General features: G+C 41.7%; 1 protein-coding gene across 3 annotated transcripts in view; it reads left to right on the top strand.

Moving 5' to 3' along the window:
• LOC137356988 (structural maintenance of chromosomes protein 6-like) overlaps window positions 1–27,712 on the top strand; it is a 67,102-nt gene that overhangs the window by 17,171 nt on the left and 22,219 nt on the right. For all 3 annotated transcript variants that reach the window (XM_068022903.1, XM_068022922.1, XM_068022914.1), the window contains exons 8-16: window positions 1,790–1,968; window positions 6,171–6,372; window positions 10,935–11,049; window positions 22,647–22,807; window positions 23,712–23,847; window positions 23,945–24,025; window positions 24,233–24,403; window positions 24,499–24,636; window positions 26,896–27,041. In XM_068022903.1, coding sequence (XP_067879004.1) covers window positions 1,790–1,968; window positions 6,171–6,372; window positions 10,935–11,049; window positions 22,647–22,807; window positions 23,712–23,847; window positions 23,945–24,025; window positions 24,233–24,403; window positions 24,499–24,636; window positions 26,896–27,041 — 1,329 coding nt within the window. The remainder of the gene's footprint in view (window positions 1–1,789; window positions 1,969–6,170; window positions 6,373–10,934; window positions 11,050–22,646; window positions 22,808–23,711; window positions 23,848–23,944; window positions 24,026–24,232; window positions 24,404–24,498; window positions 24,637–26,895; window positions 27,042–27,712) is intronic.

Genomic DNA, 27,712 nt, shown 5'->3' with positions numbered 1-27,712 from the left:
GGGGGGGACGAGGGGGAACTTTCTCAGTGTGGTGGGGGAGGGAGGTGGAAGAGTGGGGTAAAAGTCATATCATTGGTGCAGGGGATGGTGGGTAGGGTAAAATTGTATAGATTATGTACTTTGTGGGGTGGGGGTTGGTCAAGTGGGCCAGGGAAGCGTTTTGGTGGGGGGGGGGGGGGGGGGGGTGGGAGAAGGTTGGTTAGTTATTTTATGGCTTTTGGGGTTGTAGAAGAGGAGCAATTAAAATGGATTTAAATTTTTTTATTACCTGTTCCTTTAAATATTTATATTTAATGGTAGGACTCAAAGCCCTTTAAAAATGGCGTCAGCGCCTGTGCACAGGCAGCTGACGCCATTGCCGGGGACGTACAGCCCATTCGGCGGCAGGAGTATAAATTTCAGCCCATTGTGTGTAGAAGTGCTTCCTAATTTCATTCCTGAAAGGTTTAGCTCTAATTTTTGATTATGCTCCCATTCCTACACTCCCTAACCAGCAGAAATAGTTTCTGTCTATCCACGTTATCTGTTCCCCTGAATATCTTGAAAACTTTGATAAATCACTCCTTAACTTTCTAAATTCCAGGGGGTGCAATCCTAGCTTTTGTAATCTCTCCTCGTAATTTAACCCTTGAAATTCAGGTATCATTTTGGTAAATCGAGGCTGCACTCCCTCCAACACAGCCTTAAGGTGTGGTGACTGGAACTGCTTGCAGTACTAAGTGTGGTCTAACCAGGGCTTTGTATAGATATAAAAGTGAGAATTCCATTAATCTTTTTTGATTATTTTCTGTACTTTTCATGACATTCTAATGATCCATGTACTTGGGCACCCTAGTCTCTTTGGACCCCCACTGTTGCTAGCTTTTCACCATTTAGAAAGCACTCTGTCCAAAGTGGATGACCTCACGTTTGCCCACATTGAAATCCATTTGCCACAGTTTTTTCCATTCACTTAATCTAGCACTATCTCTTTGTATTTTTATGGTTCCACCTCCAGCTTACAGTGCTATCTATCTTTGTGTCACTGGCAAATTTGGATATGTGGTCTTTTATTCCATTATCTAAGTTGATAGGGTGGATAGTTGAGGCCCAACACAGATCCTTAAGGGACACCACTAGTCACATCCTGCTAATTAGAGTGCCTGCCCAATATACCTCCCTATCGTTCAGCCAATTTCCTAACCAGGTCAATAATTTGCCTTCAATTCCATGGGCTTCAACTTTAGCTAACATTCTCTTACAAGGGACTTTTACTGAATGCCTTCAGGAAGTCCATACAACTAACATCCATAAACATTGTCCACTACTTTAGTCACCTCTTCAAAATAAAATGCAATCAAGTTCACTGGGCATGACCTACTATTTACAAATCTATGCTCACACTGTCTGATCATCTGAAAATTTTCAAGGTGTTCAGCCATCCTATTAATTATAGATTAAATGATCTCTGTTCCTTATGTTAGCAAAATTTAGGATTTTTTTTTAACTTTTTGATATACAATTTCCCACATTCTGGAAAAAGAATACTGTATTCCCTTGACACAGAATATGCTAAGCTTTGAATCCCAGCAAATATACGCTCTTGAACCTGACGGAAAACAGACAATTATTTATTCAAGTCCAATATTCTTATATAAACAGAATTGTTCAACAATGAAGCAACCATTATATTAAGTGAATTTAAATTTCAGAATCCTTTTCAATAAAAATAGTTTTTCTGTGTTTCTTGCATTCAGTTTACATATAAGAATGTTGCAAATGTAGCATTAGCTATGTTATATATCCCTAGAGAAGAAGAAAAAGAAGTGAAACAGTCTGCTGAATCCAGGAAGGAGCGGCTCAAAGAACTGAAAGCCAGTAGAACAAACCAGTTGAAAAGGTTTGGAGAAAACATGCCTGCATTACTTGAAGCAATAGGGGAAGCACATAAACAGGGTTGCTTCAGGCATAAGCCTGTCGGTCCTTTAGGTAAATTTCACTCATTTATAACATGCAGTTATTTAAGCCAAACACAGCATAATTGATTTGCTTTTGTGTTATTTATAATATGTATAATGTAGAGCGTCAAGATCTGATGTCTTGTGTTCTGTAGTATTAAGTTTATTAAATTTGAGCGATGAACTTCTTTGCAACACTGGTTAGGTGATTGTAATTGTTGCCATATAGCCTAGTAGCTTTTTAATAGGTTGTTTTGGAGTGATCTGATGGAGAAACCAAAAATTCAGGTTTGGACATAGTCAGATTTAGAATCATCACAACTGGAACTCACATCTCATTTCACGCCTGTAAATTCAAATCAAATAATTTATCATTTTAACTGCTCCCTTTTGATATTTTAAAATCTTGGTTTCTGCCACTTTTCTTCATCTCAAGGACAATGTATACCAGTTTATTTAGATTGAGTATTCTAGTAATGTGTCTTCACTTTATTTTGCTTCTTCGATAATGTCTATTCTTTTTGGCTGAATGGCAACTAAAATTAGATGCTGGAAGTTGCCAGCTATTACCGTTGGAGCATACTTTGAATTTGTGCTCTGTTTCCTTCAAGGCATCTTAAAATTTGGTTTGATTTGTTACAGAATAATTTTTGATACTCTAACTACAGATTCATTTCATTCATTGTGTAATAAATATTTTAATGCTTGTCTGCTTTTGTCTGCATTGCATGATTCTACTAGCCTGTTAACAATGGTTAGCATTTTAAGTGATGCATTAATTTCAAAGCAAGGTCTTTGGATCCAGATATTGGTTAAAACTACAAATCTCTGCAGCATTTTTTCATTACTATTTTCAGCCAAGTCAGCAATCTCACTTGGTAAAATATGTATGCATCTAAATTACTTGCACAGTTTCCATTGTTTAAACAAGCTAACTTGTAGCATTACATGCACCTGGAAAACATGGTAGCAGCAAGATAATTGACGAGCAATAACATTGCTGCTTTAATTCAGACAAGATCTTGATTGACAATCATCATTTTAGAACTGCAGAATATTTAGACTTTATATTTTATAATTTTCATGGACCTTCTGACTTCAAGATTGAAAGAGGAAAATATAACTCTTAGGTTCTACACAGCAGTTAAGTCATTGACAGTTATGATATTTGAGGTATGTTGAGCCTATTCTGCCAGATTGAGCATGCTGGTGGTTATTTTGGGTTGACATAAGCTGTAAGAAGGAATCCAAATGGAGAATAAATGTCCATTTTTAATATTTGTTTTGCACTTTTGCAAATATAGAAAGCTTAAAAAATTGGGATGAGGGGAAGTACAGGACATACCTATGGTCTTTCACCTTTTTCATGCCATGTTTCAAGAATGGGTTATCAGTTTGGATTTAAAGTGGTAACTGAGAGAAATGGCAAAACAAATGGACTAAAAAGAAAGTCAGTTAATAACAATACCAGAATGATCAAATAAGAGAAGGAATGTTTTGACTAAACTATCAAAATGCATATATAGAAATGCTAGAGGGATTTGTAATATGACTGATCTCAGGATTGTCGTGGTAACAGAATTAACCTCAAAGAATAAGGATGAATGCAATGCATAAGGGTTTAATGTTTATGGAGGACAAAGTAGTTAGGGAAAGTGGTAAGTAGTTGTGTCAAAAACACCTAGAAGGCAGGTAGACTGGGTACTACATGATAAGTTTCCAAACTAGCTAATTTGGCTTGTAATGTAGTGAAAAGGGAACAAAGATAACCAATATAAACTGAGAGTGCTCAATTAGTGGAGAAGTTGAGTTAGTAAATGTAATACATTCTGACTCTGTTAGGGATGTCACATTACATAACGCCTATCTTGATAATGGTGAGTGACCCAGATGCCTTGCTGAGAATGGAAGTAGTGATGCCCCTAAGAAATCGTGACTATAACTTGATTTAGCTTAATGTAAACTAATGCCATGCACTCATATTCCGATATACTACTGTCAAAAGACCAACTTCCAAGGAGTTAATAATTAAAATAGAGACTTTTAAGAATCGGTTAAATAGCTGGTTAATGGAAAGGGAAATAAAGGGATTTGGGAACAGGGCAGGCATGTGGGATTAAGGCTAATACTCATATAGAGGATAAATGGTACCATGGACTAATTGAGCTTAATGACTTATTTGTGTCTTTCAATTACTATTTGCTTGTACTGTGGTAGAAATGCAGCCTGAGTACTCTGAGGCATATTTACTTTTTTTTTTAGCAAATGTGCAGCTGGTCTGTAATCTTTCAGAAGATTCTTTCTTACTGGAGGGCCAACAATTGGACAAGTCAAGAAAAGGCTATTGAGCCAATCAAAGTTAATCCCTTGTACCCTAGTTCTTCCACTTTACTATCTAACTGTGTTTTGAATGTCACTAATGTATGTTGCTTTACTAACCTGCTTGGTCGCACTGTTGCTGCTCTGCCACTTGACCAAGAACAGGTATTTGCCAATAAATTTGAAATGGCTTATGCAACTAACTTTATAATTCTGTTGGTGCCTCTAACTACAATTGATTGCTAATAATGGTCAGTTCATAAGTATGCATGGTAGCAGAAATCCCTCGTATCTTTTTAACATCCAACTTTTTTCCTTTAGAAGGCGTCAATTGATTGATGCATCAGTATTTTTCTGCAGGCATCGATATCCCTTTGGTATCTTATCCAAGTGCCTATGTCAGCTTGGTCTAAAAGTGTAAGGTCATTTTTTTTTTTATTCATTCATGGGATGTGGGCGTCACTGCCAAGCCAGCATTTATTGCCCATCCATAATTGTTCTTGAGAAGGTGGTGGTGAGCTGCCTTCTTGAACAGCTGCAGTCCATGTGAGGTAGGTACACCCACAGTGCTGTTAAGAAGGGAGTTCCAGGATTTTGACCCAGCGACAGTGAAGGAATGGCAATATAGTTCCAGGTCAGGATGGTGTGTGACTTGGATGGGACCTTGCAGGTGGTGATCCCATACATCTGCTGCTCTTGTCCTTCGAGGTGATGGAGGTCGCGGGTTTGGAAGGTGCTGTCGAAGGAGCCTTCGTGTATTGCTGCAGTGCATCTTGTAGATGGTACACACTGCTGCCACTGTGCGTCAGTGGTGGAGGGAGTGAATGTTTGTGGATAGGGTGCCAATCAAATGGGCCGCTTTGTCCTGGACGGTGTTGAGCTTCTTGAGTGTTGTTGGAGCTGCACCCATCCAGGCAAGTGGAGAGTATTCCATCACAATCCTGAGTTGTGCCTTGTCGGTGGTGGACAGGCTTTGCGGAGTCAGGAGGTGAGTTACTCGCTGCAGGATTCTTAGCCTCTGACCTGCTGTTGTAGCCACGGTATTTATATGGCTACTCCAGTTCAGTTTCTGGTCAATGGTAGCCCCTAGGATGTTGATAGTGAGGGATTCAGCAATAGTAATACCATTGAATGTCAAGGGGAGATGGTTAGATTCTCTCTTATTGGAGATGGACATTGCCTGACACTTGTGTGGCGCAAATGTTACTTGCCACTTATCAGCCCAAGCCTGAATATTGTCCAGATCTTGCTGCATTTCTACACTGACTGCTTCAGTATTTGAGGAGCCGCGAATGGTGCTGAACATTGTGCAATCATCAGTGAACTTCTGACCTTATGATTGAAGGAAAGTCATTGATGAAGCAGCTGAAGATGGTTGGGCCTAGGACACTACCCTGAGGAGCTCCTGCAGTGATGTCCTGGAGCTATTGGCATTGGGAGTAGTGCAAGTAACTGATCCTTGTTTCACCTAATGTTTTCATGTACATGTTGTAACAGGATCACTGCATAATGATCAGAGCAAAAACACCTATTGATTTTCACTCACTAGCCTGGGATGATGAGGCAAATTGTAGGGTTCCTAATACCACCCATTTGAGAGCTAACAGCACAAAGCAAGGATTAAAGTTGAAACCTTTCTGTTCTGTGTGACTTAGCATTGTAAAATGCAGTGCATTGAGCCATTAAAGAGCAGCAAACATGCAGCTTAAGTCCCACATGGCTACTTGAGCTAAGCAATTGACATACTAAAGCTTTATTTTGTTCATTGGGCAATACAATTCTTTTGATGCAAACAGTAACAGCTGATACGAGTTTGCTTGGGAATATGTTTTACAATATATTGGGGACTTAACGGTATGAGTTTAGAAGTAATGAATGTTGATTACTGTATAAAAGTTTTACTTACTTGTTTAGGTGCTTGCTTCAGACTGAAATATCCTGAATTGGCCTTGGCAGTTGAAAGTTGTTTGAAAGGACTACTACTTTCGTTTTGCTGCGATAATTACAGAGACGAGCAAGTGCTACAGAGTTTGATGTCTCGATATTTCAGTTCAGGAAGACGACCCCAAATTAATGTGTGTGAGTTTGCAAATCAAGTATACAATGTAAAAGACAGGTATGTTTTAAGATTCTCAAATGCTTAATCTTTTATTAAGACTTTGCACGAAAGTTATATGGAGAAGCATTGGGTAAACAATATAAATTAAATACAAGTTCTCTGTATAATTTATGTGCACTTGTCAACTTTTGTCAACAGGAGTGTGTTTTAGAAAAAAGCTGTATCTGGTATTATTGTATTGTACAGTGGTTATTGCTAGTCACATTTGGGTCTCCGGTATAAATTTCAGAGAAATTAATTATGCTGTATAGCTGTTTATTTCACAGGGCACACCATCTTCATCTTTGGCCTCCTTGTCTCGAGAGACAATGGGTAAGTGCCTGGAGGTGGTCAGTGGTTTGTGAAGCAGCACCTGGAGTGGCTATAAAGGCCAATTCTAGAGTGGCAGACTCTTCCACAGGTGCTGCAGATAAAATTGGTTGACAGGGCTGTTACACAGTTGGCTCTCTCCTTGCGCTTCAGTCTTTTTTCCTGCCAACTAATAAGTCTCTTCGACTCGCCACACTTTAGCCCCGCCTTTATGGTGCCCCGCCTTTATGGTTGCCCGCCAGCTCTGGTGATCGCTGGCAACTGACTCCCACGACTTGTGATCAATGTCACAGGACTTCATGTCGCGTTTGCAGACGTCTTTAAAGCGGAAACAAAGATGGCCGATGGGTCTGATACCAGTGACGAGCTTGCTGTACGATGTGTCCTTGGGGATCCTGCCACCTTCCATGCGGCTCACATGGCCAAGCCATCTCAGGCGCCACTGGCTTAGTCGGGTGTATATGCTGGAGATGTTGGCCGCCTCGAGGACTTCAGTGTTGGAAATACGGTCCTGCCACCCGATGCCAAGGATTCTCCGGAGGCAGCGAAGATGGAATGAATTGAGACGTCGCTCCTGGCTGACGTACGTTGTCCAGGCCTCGCTGCCGTAGAGCATGGTACTGAGGACACAGGCTTGATACACTAGGACTTTGGTGGTCTGTGCAAGTGCGCCATTTTCCCACACTCTTGGCCACTCTGGACATAGCAGTGGAAGCCTTTCCCATGCGCTTGTTGAGTTCTGCATCGAGAGACAGGTTACTGATAGTTGAGCCTAGGTAGGTGAACTCTTGAACCACTTCCAGAGTGTGGTCGCCGATATTTATGGATGGGGCATTTGTGACATCCTGTCCCATGATATTTGTTTTCTTGAGGCTGATGGTTAGGCCAAATTCGTTGCAGGCAGCCGCAAACCTTCGATGAGTGTCTGCAGAGACTCTTCAGTGTGAGATGTTATTGCAGCATCGTCAGCAAAGAGGAGTTCCCTGATGAGGACTTTCCGTACTTTGGTCTTCGCTCTTAGACGGGCAAGGTTGAACAACCTGCCACCTGATCTTGTGTGGAGGAAAATTCCTTCTTCTGAAGACTTGAACGCATAAGAGAGCAGCAGGGAGAAGAAGATCCCAAACAGTGTAGGTGCGAGAACAAACCCCTGTTTCATGCCACTCAGGATAGGAAATGGATCTGATGAGGCGCCGCTATGCTGAATTGTGCCTTTCATATTGTTATGGAATGAGGTGATGATACTTAGTAGCTTTGGTGGACATCCGATCTTTTCTAGTAGTCTGAAGAGACCATGTCTGCTGACAAGGTCAAAGGCTTTGGTGAGATCATTGAAAGCAGCGTAGAGGAGCATCTGTTGTTCACGGCATTTCTCCTGTAGCTGTTGAAGGGAGAACAGCATGTCAATGGTGGATCTCTCTGCTCGAAAGCCACACTGTGCCTCAGGGTAGACACGCTCAGCCAGCTTCTGGAGTCTGTTTAAAGCGACTCGAGTGAAGACTTTCCCCACTATGCTGAGCAGGGAGATTCCACGGTAGTTGTTGCAGTCACCGCGGTCACCCTTGTTCTTATAGAGGGTGATGATATTGGCATCGCGCATGTCCTGTGCTCCCTCTTCCCAGCACAAGCAAAGCAGTTCGTACAGTGCTGAGAGTATAGCAGGCTTGGCACTCTTGATGATTTCAGGGGTAATGTCGTCCTTCCCAGGGGCTTTTCCGCTGGCTAGAGAATCAATGGCATCAGTGAGTTCCGATTTTGTTGGCTGTACGTCCAGCTCATCCATGACTGGCAGAGACTGGGCTGCATTGAGGGCAGTCTCAGTGACAACATTTTCCCTGGAGTACAGTTCCAGGTAGTGTTCCACCCAGCAAGTCCATTTGCTTGCGTTGGTCAGTGATTGTGTCCCCTGATTTAGATTTGAGGGGGGCAATCTTCATGATGGTTGGCCCAAAAGCCCTCTTAATGCCATCATACATTCCCCTGATATTTCCGGTGTCTGAGGCCAGCTGAATATGACTGCATAGGTGTTGCCAGTAGTCATTTGCGCAGCGCCTGGCTGTTCTTTGTGCAGTGCATCTGGCTGCTTTAAGTGCTACAGATGTTAATTCGCTGGGGGCTTTCTTGTAGTTCAACAGTGCAAGGTGCTTAGCGGCTATGACAGGTTCCAGCTCTTCAAAGTGAGATTGAAACCAGTCTGCATTCCGCTTCACACGTTTGCCATAGGTGGTCATTGCCGAGTCAAAGATGGCGTCTCTGATGTGGGCCCACTTGGTCTCTGCATCCCCTGTGGGAGTATTTTGAAGGGCTTTTTCGAGTGAATTTAGAAACTTATGTAACAGCTGTGGATGAGAAATTCTGCTAGTGTTGATGCGCGGGCGGCCCTTCTGCTTGGAGTGATGCAGCTTCTTTGGTTTGAGTCTAACCTTGCTGAACACCAGGGAGTGGACGGTGTCGCAGTGGAAGCTGCGTGTGATTTGAACGCTGTTTAGAGAGGTTTGCCTTGTGACGATGAGGTCCAGCTGGTGCCAACGGCGTGATCTTGGATGCCTCCAAGAAACATGGTGACAGGGTTTAGTGTGAAAGAATGAGTTGGTGATGCAGAGGTACATAACTCAAGCAGTTTCTGACCATTCTCTTTCATCCTACCAGTGCCATAGCGCCCAAGGCAGGAGAGCCATGAGTCATGGTCGGCCCCAACCCTGGCATTAAAGTCACCCCGCAGGAACAGGTGTTCGGTGTTGGGGATGCTACTAATAATAATATGGAGTTCCTTGTAGAACTGGTCTTTAGCTTCAGGTGGGGAGCAGAGTGTTGGAGCATAGATGCTGAGTAGGTGTACTAGACCAGAGGCGGTGAACAGACGGATGGACAGTCTGTGTTCCGAGCCATTTGAGGTTGCTCCATCATGCTGAGCAAAGAGTTTCTGATGGCGAAGCCCACTCCATGCTGTCTTGGTTCTTCAGGATCCCTACCCTGCCAGAAGAAGGTGTAGTCTTGCTCTCTTAGAGAGCCGCTCGCAGGGAGGCGTGTCTCCTGAAGTGCTGCAATGTCTACATTGAGTCTACTGAGCTCGTTGTTAATGATGGCGGTCTTCCGAGAATCATTGATTTGTGTAAGGTCTTCCGACAGGCCAGGACACACAGTTCGGACGTTCCAGCTTGCAAAATGAAGGGCTGGTCCCTTTCCTTTGTTGGTCATGCTGTTTGGTGCAGTGTTGCAGTCCACTTGTCGGGCAATGACCCTGAGCTCCAAGCACCCATTGAAGCAGGTGGACTGTGGCGGGACAGAACCTTACTGACCGGGGGCTGCCCGGTTTGAGGTGGGCGGTAGCTGTCCAGTGAGATGCGATGACCTCCCACCAAAAAAAGACAACCCGTGGCGCCCAATCTCTGCGCCAATGAGCTGGACTTATAACCCGTAACTGCTGCCTTCTGTGTTGATTTGGTCGCTGTGAGACGACTATGGAGTGACCTCTCCATGGCGCATACCTGGGCGGATGTATGAAGGTTGTGAGTTGCCCAAGCGTCAAAACCCCCCTCTCGGCCTTCCCGGTGTGGTCCAAAGGAGTGCAGAGCACGACGTTTGGCACCGGTATGGCTGTCGGAACTGCCGGAAACATGCCAAAGGTGACACATAACCACCTTCGGGGTTCCGCTCTGGATTTTCTGTTAGGGTTTACTCCCTTAGCCTTGGTCTCTCCCGAGATGCCCACAAGGCAGTGGGGTTGTTAGAGCCCCTACACGGGTAGGTGGATGCCGTGCGAGGAGGAGGGGTGCGGGGTGGGGGGTGGTGGTGGGGAAGGGGTGGAGGGAAGGTGGTGCGAGGGGGAGCTGGGAAGGGGGCTGCAGGGGAGAGGGGTGCAGGGGAAGGGGGTGCGAGGGGGGTGGGGAGGGTGGGAGTGCAGACAACAAAACACCTCACCAGCCATCAGTCTATTAAACTATTGCCCACATCGATGAGCCTGCAGGAAAAAGTTTTGTGCACAGGTTCTCGTAGTGTTATTAATAATGCAAGTCAGGTTGGTGATGTACAATATTATGGACAAGTTTATAACATTGATATGTCAAAATGAGTGCAAATGCTCTTGTTTTGATTCCACAAAAATTGTATAATTGTACTGTCTTTAATAGAAAGCATTTTACTGCTGTGTTAATGTGTAAAAGTTTGTTGTTCACTCTGTTATGCTTGTTTTCAAAGCTTCATTAGGGAGATGATGCTAAATTATGCGTTTATATTTTTCTCCTTTGAAGAGCTGCTCGTCATCCAGAGTTCCCAACAGTTCTTGATGCCTTAGAGATAGCTAACCCAGTGGTGGCAAATTGTTTGATTGACATGAGAGGCATAGAAAAAATCCTGCTAATCAATGTAAGCCCTTGTCTTGGAGTTTTATTTCTGTAGAATTTTAGTTGTGCCTGTGCATTGCGCAGCATATTGAGCCTGAGCTATTTTATTAAAAAGCTTACTTCTCCAAATATGAAGTGCATTACTGCAACTATAATTCCAAAGATGCAAATTATGGTTTGATTACTGTGTATGATCAGTTGGGTGCTTATTCAAAACTTTGATTTTTCAGTCATATTCATCTAAAATATAAGAATTCATTTGCAAATGTCATCTTTTCTTCAGTGGGCTGCTGGATGAATTGTTCGAAGGCTCACATATTTGTAGTTGTGTCATAACAATTTCAATCTATAATAGCCTACTTTGCTATCTATCTAATCTCTCCAAATATAATTAGAGAAACAACTTTCCGTTCTCAAAACACAATAGATATACTCCTTTCAGCTTCAGTAAGTATACGACATGGTAATATGGAATTAATTTGAATTTGTAATTGAGCTGTAATTAGCATAATTGAAATGTCATCCTAGCAGCATAACAAATCTTTAAAAGTTTCATAGAGAAAAACAATTGCCTATTTAATTCAGAACACAAGTTCTGTCCAAAGAAGTTACTGAAAATTTAGAAGCTTATTTCACTTTTGGTTCTCTATTTAAATGTACTTGAATTTCTAGTTTTCGGCATAGATGTCAGTGTGGCAAGAGTCAGCCAACTGCAAAGCAAAGTTTATCGATAAATGCACCATGTTGTGTAGTACTTAGACCATGCAAACTCCCTGGTCTGTGCTAAATTAGCTGATTTCAACTGGGGATGGTACAGTTTGCTCAAACAATCATTTGTAGTAGGCAGGAGAGAAAATGGTGCTTATTTTAAACACTGATCACTATCCAGTCACCTTGTTGAAAAATCTTTTGCCAACCTTAGAGAATATAACTCTAATATCTCAATATCATCTGAGGACTTGTGCCAAAATTGGTGAGCTGTCCCACAGACTAGTCAAGCAACGCCTGACATAGTCACACTCATCACATCATACTTTACAGCCAATGTAGACTCTTCCCAGTGGCAGGACAGACCTACCAGAGTTGGCTGCACAGTGGTATACAGTCAGGAGGGAGTGACCCTGAATGCCTTGAAGTCTCATGGCATCAAGTCAAACATAGACAAGGAAACCTTGTACTGATCACCACCTACTGCCCTCCCTTAGCTGATGAATCAGTACTCCTTCATGTTGAATACCGCTTGGAAGAAGCACTGAGGGTAACAAGGGCACAGAATCTACTCTGGGTGGGGGACTTCAATGTCCATCATCAAGAGTGGCTCAGTAGTAACACTACTGACTTGAGCTGGCTGAATCCTGAAGGACATATCTGCCAGACTGGGCCTGTGGTAAGAGAACCAACAAGAGGGAAAAATCTACTTGACTTTGTCCTCACCACTCCACCTGTCGTAGATGCATCTGTCCATGACAGTATTGGTAGGATTGACCACTGCACAGTCCTTGTGGAGATGAAGTCCCATCTTCACACTGAGGACACTCTCCATCGTGTATTGTGCCACTGGCACGGTTCCCGTTGGGATAGAATTAGAACAGATCTAGTATCTCAAAACTGGGCTTCTATGAGGCGCTATGGGTCATCAGAATTTAATTCAACCAAATCTGTAACCTCATGACCTGGCATATCCCTCACTCTACCATTACCATCAAGCCAAGGGATCAACCCTGGTTCAATGAGGAGTGCAGGAGAGCATGCCAGGAGCAGCACCAGGTATTCCTAAAAATGAGGTGCCACCCTTGGTGAAGCTACAACACAGGACGACATGCATCCTAAACAGCAAGAGCAGCATGTGATAGAGCAAAATGATCCCACAACCACATCCTGTAGTGAATGACAGTTGACAGTTAACTAATAGGAGGATGCAGCTCCACAAACATCCCCATCAATAATGGTGGAGGCCAGCATGTTAGAGTAAAAGACAAGGCTGAAGCATTTGCAGCCATCCTAAGCCAGAAGTGCAGGGTGGATGATCTATCACTGCCTCCTCCTGAGGTCCCCAGCATCACGGATGACAATCTTGAGCCAATTCAATGCACTCCACGTGATATCAAAAAATGGCAGAAGGCACTGGCTACAGCAAAGGCTACAGGCTCTGACAATATCCTGGCTGTAGTACTAAAGACTTCTGTTCCAGAACTAGCTGTGCCTCGAGTCAAGGTGTTCTAATACAGCTACAACTCTGGCGTCTACCTGACAATGAGTAAAGTTGCCAACATATCTCTCCTCCACAAAAGGCAGGACAAATCCAAGCTGGCCAATTACCACCCCATCAGTCTACTCTCAATCATCAAAGTGATGGAAGATGTCTTGAACAATGCTATTAAGTGGCACTTACTCAGCAATAACCTGCTAACTGCTTAGTTTGGTTCTGCCAGGACCATTTGGCTCCAGACCTCATTACACCCTTGATTCAAACATGGACCAAAGAGCTGAACTCAAGAGGTGAGATGAGAGATGCTGCCTTGTTATCAAGGGCAGTGTTGACCAAGTGTGGCATCAAGGAGTCCTAGCAAAATTCAAGTCAGTGAGCATCAGTGGGGGTGAGTGGCAGGGATGGAAAATGACAACACTCCACTGGTTGGAGTCTTACCTAGCATGAAGGAAGATGGTTATGGTTGTTGGAGACCAATCATCTCAGCCCCAGGGCATTGCTGCAGGAGTTCCTCAGGATAATCTCCTAGGTCCAATGATTTTCAGCTGCTTCATCAATGACCTTCCCTTATCATAAGGTCAGAAGTGGAGATGTTTGCTGATTGTGCAATGTTCAGCACCATTCGCGACTGCCCAGATACTGAAGCAGCCCCTGTCCAGATGCAGCAAGACTTGGACACCATTCAGGCTTGGGCTGAACATTGGCCAGCCAATAACCATCTCCAACAAGAGAGAATCTAACCATCTCCCCTTGATGTCCAACAGCATTAACATCACTGAATTCCCCCACCTTCATACTGGGGGTTAGCATTGACCAGAACTTTGAGGACCAATCCATATAAATATTGTAGCTACAAGAGAAGGTCAGAGGCTGGGGATTCTGTGGCAATTAACTTGCCTACTAACTCTCCAAAGGCTATAAGGTGCAAGTCAGGAGTGTGATGGAATACTCTCCACTTGCCTGGACAAGTGCAGCTCCAATAACACAAGAAGCTCAACACCATCCAGGACAAAGCAGCATGCTTAATTGACAACCCCTCCACCACAGGCACACAATGGCAGCTGTGTGTACCATATACAAGATGACCTGCAACAACTCACCAAGCCAGTGACCTCTACCACTTAGAAGGACAAGGGCAGCAGATGCATGGGAGCACCACCACTCGCAAGTTCCCCTGCAAACCACACACCATCCTGACTTAGAACTATATCACCGTTCCTTCACTGTTGCTGGGTCAAAATTCTGGAATTCCCTCCCTAACAGCACTGTCGGTGTACCTACACCACATGGACTGCAGTAGTTCAAGAAGGTGGCTCACCACCACCTTCTCGAGGACAATTATGGATGGACAGAAAATGCTGGCTATAGAATCATAGAATGATTATGGCACAGAAGGAGGCCATTTGGCCCATCCTGTCCATGCCAGCTTAGAGCTACTCAGCTGGTCTAACTCTTGCCTTTTCCCCATAGCCCTGCAATTTTTTCTCACTTCAGAAAATAATCCAATTCTTTTTTGCTTCAGATAATTATCCAATTCCCTTTTGAAAGCCATGATTGAATCTGCCTCCACTACTCTCTCAGGCAGAGCATTCCAGATCCTAACCATTCGCTCCGTAAAAGTTAAGTTTTTTTTTCTCCTGTCGCCTTTGCTTTTTTCAATCACCTTAATTCACCAATGGGAATAGTTTCTCCATGTTTACACTCCAGACAGCTCGTGATTTTGAACATCTCTGTTAAATCTGCTCTCAGCCTGCTCTAAGGAGAACAGCCCCAACTTCACTAATCTATCCTCGTGACTGAAGTCTCTCATCCTGAAACTATTCTCAAATATTTTCTGTACCCTTTCCAACACCTTCACATCCTTCCTAATGCGTGGTACCCAGAATTAGACATAGTACTCCAGCTGAGACCGAACCAGTGTTTTATAAAGATTCACTATAACGTCTGTGCTTTTTTAGTTTGTGCCTCTGTTTATAAAGCCCAGGATACTGTATCCCTTATTAACCCCTTTCTCAACCTGCCTTTCCACCTTCAATGATTTGTGTATACCTACCTCTTGGGTCCCTCTGCTCTTGCACCTCCTTTATAATTGTATCCTTTATTTTATATTGCCTCTCCTTGTTCTTTCTACCAAAATAAATCACTTCACACTTCTCTGCATTAAATTTCATCTGCCACGTGTCAGTGCATTCCACCAGCCCGTCTATGTTCTCTTAAAGTCCATTTTTTTCCTCCTCAAAGTTTGCAATACTTACAAGTTTTGTGCCATCTGCAAATTTTGAAATTGTGTCCCGCACACGCTAGGTCATTAATATACATCAAGAAAAGCAGTGGTCCCAATACTGACCCCTGGGAATGTACTGACCACTACATACCTTGTTCCAGTCTGAAAAACAACCTTTCATCACTACTGTTTCCTGTTTCCATACTGCCACTGTCCCTTTGGGCTTCAACTTTGCTGACAAGCCTGTTACGTGGCATTTTATCAAATGGCTTTTGCAAGTCCATGTACACCACATCAGCCGCATTGCTCTCAACCCTCTGTTACTTCTTTGAATATCACATTAGCTAACCACCATTTGTCATTATCAATCAGGTCTGGCTTTCCTTAATTAATCCACATTTGTCCAAGTGACTGTTAATTTTGTCCTAGATTATCATTTCTAAAAGCTTTCCCACCACCAAGGTTAAACTGACTGGTCTGTAGTTGCTGGATTTATCCTTACACCCAGGGATATAACGTTTGCAATTCTCCTGTTCTCTGGCACCACCCTTGTATCTAAGGAAGATTGGAAGATTATGGCCAGTGCCTTTGTAATTCTCACCGTAATCCTTCAGTATTCCCGGATACATCTCATCTGGTCCTGGTGATTTAAGTACAAACAGCCTATCCAATACCAGCTCTTAATGAATTTTTAGCCCATCCAGTGTCTCTACTACTTCCTGTTTCACTACAACTTTGTCAGCATCTTCTTCCTTGGCTAAGACAGATACGAAGAACTCATTTAGCTCCTCAACCACACCCTCTGCCTCCGTGCGTCAATCCGCTTTTTGGTCCTGAATCAGCTGTACTCCTTTTACCATCCTTTTATTATTTATATGCTTATAGTAAACTTTTGGATTCCCTTTTATGTTGGCTGACGGTCTCTTCTTGTACTCTCTCTTTGCTTCTATTTTTTTTTTTCATTTCTCCTCTGAACTTTCTGTATTCAGCCTGGCTGTCACTAGTATTGTCAACCTGACATCTGTCATCTGCATGCGTTTGCTGCTTTGTCTTAGTCTATCTCTTTTATCATCTAGGGAACTCTGGCTTTGTCCTACCTTTCCCCATCTGAGGTATGCATCTCGACTGTACCCGAACTATCTCCTCTTTAAAGGCAGCCCATTGTTCAATTACAGTTTTTGCTGCCAATCTTCGATTCCAGTTTACCTGGGACAGATTATTCTCTTGCCATTGAAATTGGCCCTCCGCCAATTAATTATTTTCACTTTGGATTGCTCCTTGTGCTTTTCCATAACTAACCTAAACCTTATGATACTAGGATCAGAGTTTCCTAAATGTTCCCTACTGACACATGATCCACCTCATTCCCCAAAACCAGATCCAGCAATGCCTCCTTCCTTGTTCGTCTGGAAACATACTGATGTAAAAAATTCTCCTGAACACACATTAGAAACTCTTCCCTTTGCGCCATTACTATCCCAGTCTATATTAGGAGAATTAATGTCCCCCATTATAACTACTCTTTAGTTTTTGCACCCCTATGTAATTTTGTTGCAAAATTGTTCCTCTGTATCTTTCCCACTAGTTGGTGGTCTGTAGAATACACCCAGTAGTGTAATGGTACCTCTGTTGTTTCTCAGCACTGAGCAAATAGATTCTGTTCTTGACCCCTCTAGGACATCCTGTCTCTCCAGCATTGTTATACAGTCCCTAATCAATACAGCTACAGCTCCTGCTTTCTTCCCTTCCCTATCTTTCCTGAATACCTTGTATCCAGGAATATTTAATACTTAGTCCTGCTCTTTTTTGAGCCAGGTCTCCATTATCGTCACAGTATCATACTCCCATGTGGCTGCCTGCAGCTGACCAACCTTATTTACCATGTGCTGTGTGTTCACATACATGCACTGGAAAACTACTTTAGATCTTATTGATTCCCTCTTACTCTGACCCCATCTAGTAGTTTACTATTTCATATTCTAGTGTTACCTGTTTCTCCCAATTCTTTGTGCCTCTTGTTTTCTTCTCTAATGTTACCTCCTGGTTTCCACCCCCTGCCAAGTTAGTTTAAACCCTCCCCAATAGCACTAAAAAAACTGCCCTGCAAGTTCATTGGTCCCAGCTATGTTGAAGTGCTACATGTCCGGCCTGTACGTGTCCTATCTCTTCCAGAACCAGTTCCAGTGTCCCAGGAATCCAAAGCCCTCCTGCACTATCTCTCCAGTCATGCATTCTTCATCTCTATCCTCCTATTTGTATACTTACTGACAGGTGACACGAGGAGTAATCAGAAGATTGCTACCTTTGAGGTCCTACTTGCTAATTTCTTTCCTAGCTCCCTAAATTCTGCCTGCAGGACCTCAACCCTTTTTCTACCCGTGTCTTTGGTACTTATATGGATGATGACCACTGGCTGTTCACCCTCCCCCTCAGAGTGCTCAATGATCAATGGTGCCAGGGTCAAGGATAACATACTATCCTGGAATCACATCTGCTGCTGCAGAAACATCAGTCTGTTCCCTTAATTGTAGAATCCCCCATCACTGCTTTCCCAGTCTTCCTCTGCCCTCTGTCTGGCTGAGCCAGCTGTGGTGCCATGGACTTGGCTTTGGCTGCACTCCCCAGAGGAACCATCACTATTGCTAGCATTCAGAACCGAGTACCGGTTGGAGAGTGAGATGCACTCAGAGGGCTCCTGCACTACCTGTCTGGTTATCCTTGACTGTCACCCATTCACTCTGTGCCTGCACACCTTTAAGTTGTGTGGTAACCATCCAGAAATATGCGCCATCCATGAATCTCAACCTCACAGATGCACCAAAGTAATGCCAGCTGTCGTTCAAGCTCTGAAACCCGGAGCTTGAGTTGCTTCTGCTGACAACACTTCTTGCACATGTGGTTGTCTAGTATGCGAGGAGCATCCCTCTCCGAGCATTCTGGAGTTCCCGCATGTTACTGGATGTGTACTTCAAGAGACTGAGATGCCCTGCCATGCCATTATTAATTAGACTATTGACTGAAGCGTAACAAACTTAAGACTTCATTAAATACAGACTCACCAGCTACTCACCAATCTGCTGCTTCCCTTGTGCTGTTGTCACCTTATTTTATAGGGTGTTAACTTAAATGTACAAAAGCAAAATACTGTAGATGCTGGAGTCTGAAATTAGAAAGAAAGTGCTAAAAATACTCAGGTCAGGCACCATCTGTTACGACCGCAGCGGGAGCAATGTACTGTCAATTCAGTCCCAAAACTCCACAGGTCGCAGCATATTATTTAAAGTTTTCTCACCCAACCGGAAAACAGCCAAATAAACCACTCTCGTAACCCCCAGAATAAAAAAGACCGAACCAGGTATTTTTAGATAACAAAATAACTATTTATTAGAAATCTAAATCTTAAACACTATTAAGATAAATCTATGTCTAAAGACCTTGTAACTTATTTTAATCTAACTTCTCCCATTCTCGCTCTCACTCAAAAATAACGGTAGTTAACCGGTTTTAAAAGTGGAGTTTTAAAAGATTAGCTGTTTCTTAAATAAGTAAGTCAGTGTTTTTGGGTTATGTTCCCTAAGGGTGAGGTATTCTAATGTGGAAATAATCAAAGTCCACTTGAAATCTTCATGTGGATATGATGAAAATAGTCCTTTTTTGATAGGCATTTAATGCTTCGGCTACAGTAGGTATCAACAGTTCTTTCAGCAATACCAAATGGTTTCTTGAAAAAAGGCTTTTCTTCATTAGACAATTTAACTTGACCCATAGCTCCCTGTAGAATTTTTGCTGAGAGGAAGTAGACAGCTATCTTCTCTTCAGTACACTTCGCTGGAAAGTTTCAAAGCTAATTGGTTTCAGCCAGTTTCTGCCAGTTTTACACAATCAAATCGAAGCACCACACCATGTGACCACTCTCACTTGCTGTCGCCTAGGTAACAAAATACCGCTGCTGGCATTCTGTGCCTCAAATTCCAGAACTTTCTCTCCCTTTAAGATGCACTGTTTTCAAGAGAGTCTTAAAGGCACACGCTTTTTTTAATTCGAGGAGAAAAAATAATTACAAGTTCGTGACACTGTGGAGAGAGGAACAGAGTTAACTTTTCAGATCAAAGACCTTTCATCAGATTTTGATAGAAGTGCATTCATCTGAAATGCCCCGCTCTTTCACCCCTGCACTGGGTTGAGACTGACCAAAAGCATTCCATGCTGGATTTCAAACCCAGTATGTGTCACAACACCCACCTACCATTTGTATTTTTAATACTGACAGACGAGCAAAACAAAAGTAAACCTGATGTAACTTGCCTGAGGTGGTTAGTAAACTTACAAAGACCCAAAAATTAAACAAAAATGCAGCCTACGTGATTCTTTATGCACAGAACACTAGTGCTGCTTCAAAACTTGGAACTTTGCCATATTTGCATAATGAAAACGAGCTTCTGAGTGCAGACCGGAATATTTTGGAGCTATTACGTCGGTAGTGGGCAAATTATTGGAGAGGATTCTGAGAGACAGGATTTATGATTATTTGGAAAAGCATGGTTTGATTAGAGACAGTCAGCATGGCTTTGTGAGGGGCCGGTCATGCCTCACAAGCCTTATTGAATTCTTTGAAGATGTGACAAAACACATTGATGAAGGAAGAGCAGTGGATGTGGTGTATATGGATTTTAGCAAGGTGTTTGATAAGGTTCCCCATGGTAGGCTCATTCAGAAAGTAAGGAGGCATGGGATTCAGGGAAAGTTGGCTGTCTGGATACAAAATTGGCTGGCCCATAGAAGTCAGAGGGTGGTAGTAGATGGAAAGTATTCAGCATGGAGCTTGGTGACCAGTGGTGTTCCACAGGATCTGTTCTGGGACCTCTGCTCTTTGTGATTTTTATAAATGACTTGGATGAGGAAGTGGCAGGCTGGGTTAGCAAGTTTGCCGATGACACGAAGGTTGCTGGAGTTGTGGATAGTGTGGAAGGCTGTTGTAGGTTGCAACGGGACATTGACAGGATGCAGAGCTGGGCTGAGAAGTGGCAGATGGAGTTCAACCTGGAAAAGTGTGAAGTGATTCATTTTGGAAGGTCGAATTTGAAAGCGGAATGCAGGCTTAAAGACAGGATTCTTGGCAGTGTGGAGGAACAGAGGGATCTTGGGGTCCATGTCCATAGATCCCTCAAAGTTGCCACCCAAGTTGATAGGGTTGTTAAGAAGGCGTATGGTGTGTTGGCTTTCATTAACAGGGGGATTGAGTTTAAGAGCCGCGAGGTTATGCTGCAGCTCTACAAGGCCCTGGTTCGACCACACTTGGAATATTGTGTTCAGTTCTGGTCGCCTCATTATAGGAAGGATGTGGAAGCTTTAGAGAGGGTGCAGAGGAGATTTACCAGGATGCTGCCTGGACTGGAGGGCATGTCTTACGAAGAAAGGTTGAGGGAGCTAGGGCTTTTCTCATTTGAGCGAAGAAGGATGAGAGGTGACTTGATGGAGGGGTACAAGATGATGAGAGGCATAGATAGAGTGGATAGCCAGAGACTTTTTCCCAGGATGGAAAGGGCTATCACCAGGGGGCATAGTTTTAAGGTGATTGGAGGAAGGTTTAGGGGAGATGTCAGAGGTAGGTTCTTTGCACACAGAGTGGTGGGTGCGTGGAATGCGCTGCCAGCGGTGGTAGTAGAAGCAGATACATTATGGGCATTTAAGCGACTCTTGGATAGGTACATGGATGATAGTAGAATGAAGGGTAGGTAGTTAGTTTGATCTTAGAGTAGGTTAAAGGTTCGGCACAACATCGTGGGCCGAAGGGCCTGTATTGTGCTGTACTGTTCTATGTTCTATTAATAACCATGGAGAGAGATCATTAACCTTTTATCACCAAATCATTTCTTAATACATTCTTCTGATTTAAATTGTGTAGAACCTTTGTTCTGCATTTTTGAAATTTTGCTTTTGCTTTCTTTTGATAATTTAGGATTACTATCAATGCAAGCCATCTGCTGTTTTTTAATGCCTTTGTAATCTCATCTTTCCTCCATTTTACTTCCTTCCTTCCCTCCCCCCACCCATTCTGAGTTCAGTTATTCCCCACTTTCTTGCCCTGCTTGACCTGAATACTGTGCTTGGTCTTGACTCTCCATATGCAATACTGTGAAGTGCTGAAGGGAGATCGACTACTGTACACAAAAAAAACTGCACTGTGCTTGCATCCATTAACCTGTAATATTGCACCAGCATACTGTAGTGGGCTGTTAGTTTTCCTTTTCTCTGGTCTTTTGCAAGAGATACATGTGTCGGAAATAGCAGGATGCATTTTGATATTTGTGCAAAGAGAAGTTGGATGCTTAAAATTTGAACTTCTTTCTCCTGTAACTTTGAATTTGGTGTGCTTCACACCATTTGAATATGTGTGGAATTGTTCTGGTAACAGCTTCCAAGGCAAGTGCCCAAGCTTTTTGTTTCTGTGGATCTCTTTAATGCATACCATGGATACCCAAGGGCTGGAAATATATAGTTTAAATCGATGTTCCTAATAAATTGCATCTTAGGATATGGACGTTGCTAATCTTAATGTCACAATTTGGATTTCGTTCACCACTCGGGTAACAGCAGTAAGGATGGCATTATTCAAACCTCAAGCCTCTCAAAACTGAAACCATATAAACAAGAAAGCAAGAGACAGACGCACAATGAGTTGGTGGGCTGGATAATTGCAAATGGCTCATTTGCAATATTGAGACATCCCACCATAGGTGATCTATAAGGACTTTACGAGTTGCTTCTGTGACTTGTCTAGGGAATTTTCCACCAACCAAGACCAAACTTTTAAAGTTGAACACCTCTAATAAATGAAAGGATAAATTAGAAAAATACCACCAAATAATTTAAGTAAAATTGTATTTTTAAAATATGAAGCAAGTAAATTTCTGCTTCTATATTCTAACTTTGCATGCTTTGATTTCATTGTCTTGTGGGAGTTGGGTTCACTGATTTTTGTCCCTGGAATTGCATTATAGTGTACATAATGCTAACTCACTGGTCAAAGATAAATGCATTGTATGATTTTTATTACAATATACACAAAGTAATACATCCAACAGATTTAAATTCTCTTCATAGAATACATGAAATCGTTTAAACAAACACTTTTATGCTAAAAGAAGTCTAGCAAGAAGCTAACTGTCTTCTATGTAATTTCTAGAGCAACAGCAGAGCTCGCGAAATTATGCAGCAGCAGAAGCCACCCATGAACTGTCGAGAAGCCTTTACTGCAGCAGGTGACCAGGTCTTTCCCAACCGCTACTACTCCTCAGAAACAGACAGGGCAAGATACTTGGGTGGTGATGTGGAATCAGAAATCAGGTTTGTAAATTTCTGTTTGTACTACTTTGGTTTTAAAACCCCTCAAAAATATGTAGGCCGGAGAAATAGGTCTTCAAAAATACCCTGGGGGTTCAGTCCTGTACATGCTTTTATCTTGCCCCTTCTCCCTCCACTCCCAATGCTCCCCACTCTTGTCAAGTCTTCCCTTCTGGCTTGATATGTATTCAACCATGATTCTGAATTGTTAGGTGATAAATGTGCTAATATTTCAGAGGTTGGCGTAACACATGAAGCTAAAATGAATAGGTTGTTTTATTGCCTGATATCAGTGAAAATTTTGTAATGCGAATTTATCTAAAACCTGAGAGAATGAAGAATTGAGCAATGCGTGCAGCATATTAGTGTTCCAATTGATGAGCTACAGAGGTACAATGTCATATCAACCCACTGACATTTCCTCTTGTTTGTTTTTCCTGCAAACTAAATTATGCAATTTTTATGATAAGCTGTTCACAAGAATCAACAATGTTTAAATGGTAACATCCTCGAGTGCCATATTAGTGTTGAATATTAACTCCTGTTGTATGTTCCCTGACTGTTAATTCCTATCCATTTATAATACCACCTTTTAAGAACATAGTGTTGCTAAGTTGTTGGAATTCTTTTGTTTAGTAGCTCCTTCTGCTCGTGTGTAAAGCGTGAAGTATGCACATTGCTGTCCAGTAAATACTAGTGCAAGAAGTTGGTGTAATCGAATATGCAATTCCAGTGTGCAGATTCACCACTAGGAGCCAGCTTGCACCGTGGTCTGATATTTAATGGGGCATGCCCATGACTTGTGCTAGTTCAAAGAACTGTTATTACTAAACAAGGAAATTTGTATTAACTATTTTGTTTTCCAGCAATATAAGCATTTTAGTCGCTAAGATTCTTTGTATTACAGTCAGCTGGAAATGGAAGTGAGTAACAAGATGGCCAAGATGTCACATTTTCAGCAACAATTACAGTCAATAGTGGAAGAAATTCGATTAAATGAGGCTCAGATGAAAATGAAACAAATGCAAAAGAGGAAAATCCAGGTCCGTAGATAAAAATTGGAGGAAAAACATGATTGCATGTATTTTTACATAAAAAGAAAAAGAGCCTTCCCATATATTTTTCAATTTTTTGTGTTAGGAGAATGTGACAAAAATAAAGCTAGAAATTACAGATTTGGAGAATGTGGACGAGCCCCAGTCTGTGGATATTTCCACGCTGGTAAGTGTCCTAACTGTATTTGAACTGGTTCCAACCTCTACGTAAAAATATCAAATACTGCACAAATAGACCTTGAATTTTCTTTTCGTATGTTTTGGAAACTTAAGATTGATTCATAAAGATGAAACAGTCATAACTGTGTGATAACTGGTTCCCTTCTCGTTGACTTAGTTTTCCTTTTTTTTAAAAAAAAAACAAAAAACCTAGGAAGAAGAAGTGCAAGATATCTGGCACAGAATTGAGTCTGGTAAGAATAAGTTGGAGCAAGCCAGAAAGGATATGGATGAGCACCGAAAGATAGTGAATGAGGCTGAACAAAAGTACAAAGAGATGAAGGAAAAGATAAATGTAATAGCTGAAGAAGCTGATCCAATAAAGGTGCAAATTGGTTTTGTAAAGTTTTCCAAATTTCTTAGTTTGTTTTAGAATTGTAGGTGTTCAGTATAAAAATGACCTGCATTTCCTTTTAATAGGATGACCTAAGTAAGATTGACACAGAAGTTGGAAAATGTAAACATCATAAACGACATTATGAAGAAAAAAGAAAAGAGCACTTGGATGGAATAGATAAACTGAAAGAGAACTTGGAAAGTAAAGAAAAAGTTTTAGAGGTATACACAGATTTTACTTTCTGTGAATGCTCATCTGCTAAAGCACTGCTATAAGCTTTTTAAAAGGGAAGTCATGGTAAAATATCAATGTGGAAGATTTTAACTTGTATCATTTGAACATCTTATGTCAGTATCCTAAATTTCTTCAAGCATAGTGATTAACATTAGATAGGCAAATTATTTTGGCTGTTTTATCTATTTGAGTACAGATGAATATTTCAACATATTTTTTCATGTAGAATATTTCGGGATTTTCATAAGTAAAGTTTATAAGTTGTATAACTTTGCCAATTCCATTTTCAAATGAGCATTTAGATATTTACTGGGAATAAAGTAATTATCATTAACCAATTGAAGTGTTCCTCTTAACCCCACCCCCACTTCTCTTCACCAGTTTTTCTTTGCTCTTTTTCCCCATCATTCTTGATGTAGAATTCATGCTTAGGGCTGGTTGCATTGGTGCTATGGTTACTGATAATTGAATAAGAGGCATTGGTACTACAACTTATGTGTAATCTCTGTCTGAGAGTCATAGTTTTTTGCCTGCAAAGCATATTATAGATGAGTCTGACCCTGTCTTCATCAGACATACATTCAGGGTTTTACTGTTTTGCCTGACCATTATCCAGGGACTCTGAGGCATATTATAGTATTCTTACTGCTGAGCTGGTGAAGTTCAACTAATTCAGGCCAGGGATTGAACTTGTCGTCTTCCTCAGTTACTCCGACTTGTTCTGTAAAAATAATTTATTTGCATTGAAACAATATTTTGATATACTTGCAAATCAAGATGTTGCCACAAAACATCCAATCAGTTTCAATAAAACTTCTTACTGCACCAAGCACGTATCCTTTCAGAATGCTGACCTCGGGCTGAGTGTTTTCAGAAATATATCAAAATTGCAATTAGCTTGAAAATTCTATCCAAATAGCCTTGATTTTTACTACAACAGATTTATTTAGAGTATGAGCTGTTTGCATTGTCTCATGAAACCTTTAGCAAAAAAGCAGATTAAATTCTGGCTATTAGCACTGTATTCTGCTGTTTCAACTGTTCTGTTTAACTGCTTATGTGGGGGATAGTTGAAAAGATGATAGGCTGATACAGTAAATAACTTTGTGGGTGATGCAAAAATAAATTTAAATCCAGAGTCTTGCATACTGCGAAATATGCCCATTTCCCAGTATCATGCTTTTAAAAAAAAAATAATTTCAACCATTTGTGTCACCCTTGCTCTTCTGTGAAGCTACATTATTTCAACAGCAACTCTCCATTCTGATTTAGTCCCAGCTCCTGCTGCTGCTTTTTAAATGTCCTCTCCCTGCAGCTATTCTGTTGTGCTGTTCTGATTTTAGCTCAGGAGGAATCTTGGCTGAAACCAGGAGTGAGAATTATCACAAGACAGAAAATGCAAAACAGCCATTAGTAGAAACTCCCTCAACACTGAGATACTGAAATGGTGCTGTCCCTCTTGACTCTGCAGATTTCTGCTGTTGATTTTTAAGTAGATGACAGCCCAACAGGGTAGGCATGGAGATGAGATTTGCAATCAACAGTCTGAGCCAGGGCAGGAGTTTGGAGGACAAGTTGCTGGAGACCTTACAGCACAAAAAGAGGCCATTTACTCATTGAGTCTGTGCCAACTCATTGTTGCAGCAGTCCATACTAATCTTGCTGCCTTGCTGTGTCTCAAAAGTCTTGAATTGTTCACTGCTCCAAATATTTATCCAATTTTCACTTTTTAAAAAAAGTGATCTTTTCCTCAGCTTATGGCAAATGATTTGATATTCTTACAACTCTGTTTCAGAAAAAGAACTTTTACAAATTACGCTTAAAGTTTAAATTGTTAACCCTTGTCATTGACTCCCTAACCAACGCAAATAACCTTTCCCTACTCGCTACCAAACTCCATTATTTTAAGAACATCTGTTTGATCTTCTATTGACCACTTAAATGTTACATCTGAGTGGAGCAATAGTTGAATGGAATTTTCTGGTATAGTGCTGCTGTATCTACCATCTTTTCAGAAATTCTTCAACTGAGAAGGCAGTTGGAGGTGATTTAACTTGAGTACGAGATTGTCCCTGTGCTGTTGGCCTCAAACAGGGAATTAAATTTATTATCTAGCATGTTGGTGTATACGGTAACAGAAATGATACAGGCAGCAGTATCACGTAACACATTGGCAATTGGGATGAACTTGATGTGCCAAGTGCCCTTTTTCAGGTTTCAGTTCCTTCTGTTCTTGTTTGCCCCAGGAAAATACTGCTAAAGCCAAGCAAATTTATGAAGAGCGATTGGAGGTCAGCAGAACTCCTAAAAGTATTGATGTGGAGATCAATCGCCTGAGAGAAAGGATCAGCACAGAACAAGAACGCCATGGGAACAAGGAAGAAATTACAAGGTATTTATCCTGTTTGTAATGTGTACAACAAACAATTAAAAAAGCACATTGCTATTTAGTCTTGCTTATAAGAAAAGACCATTCATTTCTTTGGTGCCCTTTCAGGTTTCAGGTTGTCCCAGAGCAATTACTAGCCAGTCAATTACTTTTGTATTTTAGTCACTATTGTAATTTAGGGAAGCACAACAGCCAGTATGCACACAGCAAGGTCCCAGCTAGAATAAGATAAATACCAGATTTATCTTAATGGTTTTGGTTGGGAGATCAATGTTTATAGAGCATACTTGCTTTCTGTTAGTATGCTGTGGACTCAGACAGATTGAACTGATGAAAACTTAGAATTTAAAGGGTAAGGGAGAGGAATTATTATTCAAAATGTTCCTTTTAAAAGTAAAAGGCTAATCATAGTAAACATTTCGACATTTTTTTTCGAAATCATTTTATCGCTTGGGTGTCCATACTGCTTGACTGCTGCAATGATGGGGATTGTTGCTGTCCTGTTATTTTATTGGTGAACACATTTTATCTCATACGTTAGTCCTGATTTTTCTCCCATCACCTTCCAAATTGTCCTGTTTTGGTAAATGTTGCTTATTTTGACCTTCTAAATGTTGGAGCATGAAATAAGATTTGAATTCTCATCAAGTATCTCTCCAAATTTTTCTGTCTCT

The sequence above is a fragment of the Heterodontus francisci genome, chromosome 3, assembly GCF_036365525.1.
Source record: "Heterodontus francisci isolate sHetFra1 chromosome 3, sHetFra1.hap1, whole genome shotgun sequence".
NCBI classification, from domain to species: domain Eukaryota; kingdom Metazoa; phylum Chordata; class Chondrichthyes; order Heterodontiformes; family Heterodontidae; genus Heterodontus; species Heterodontus francisci.
This window is presented reverse-complemented; position numbering and strand designations above follow the sequence as displayed.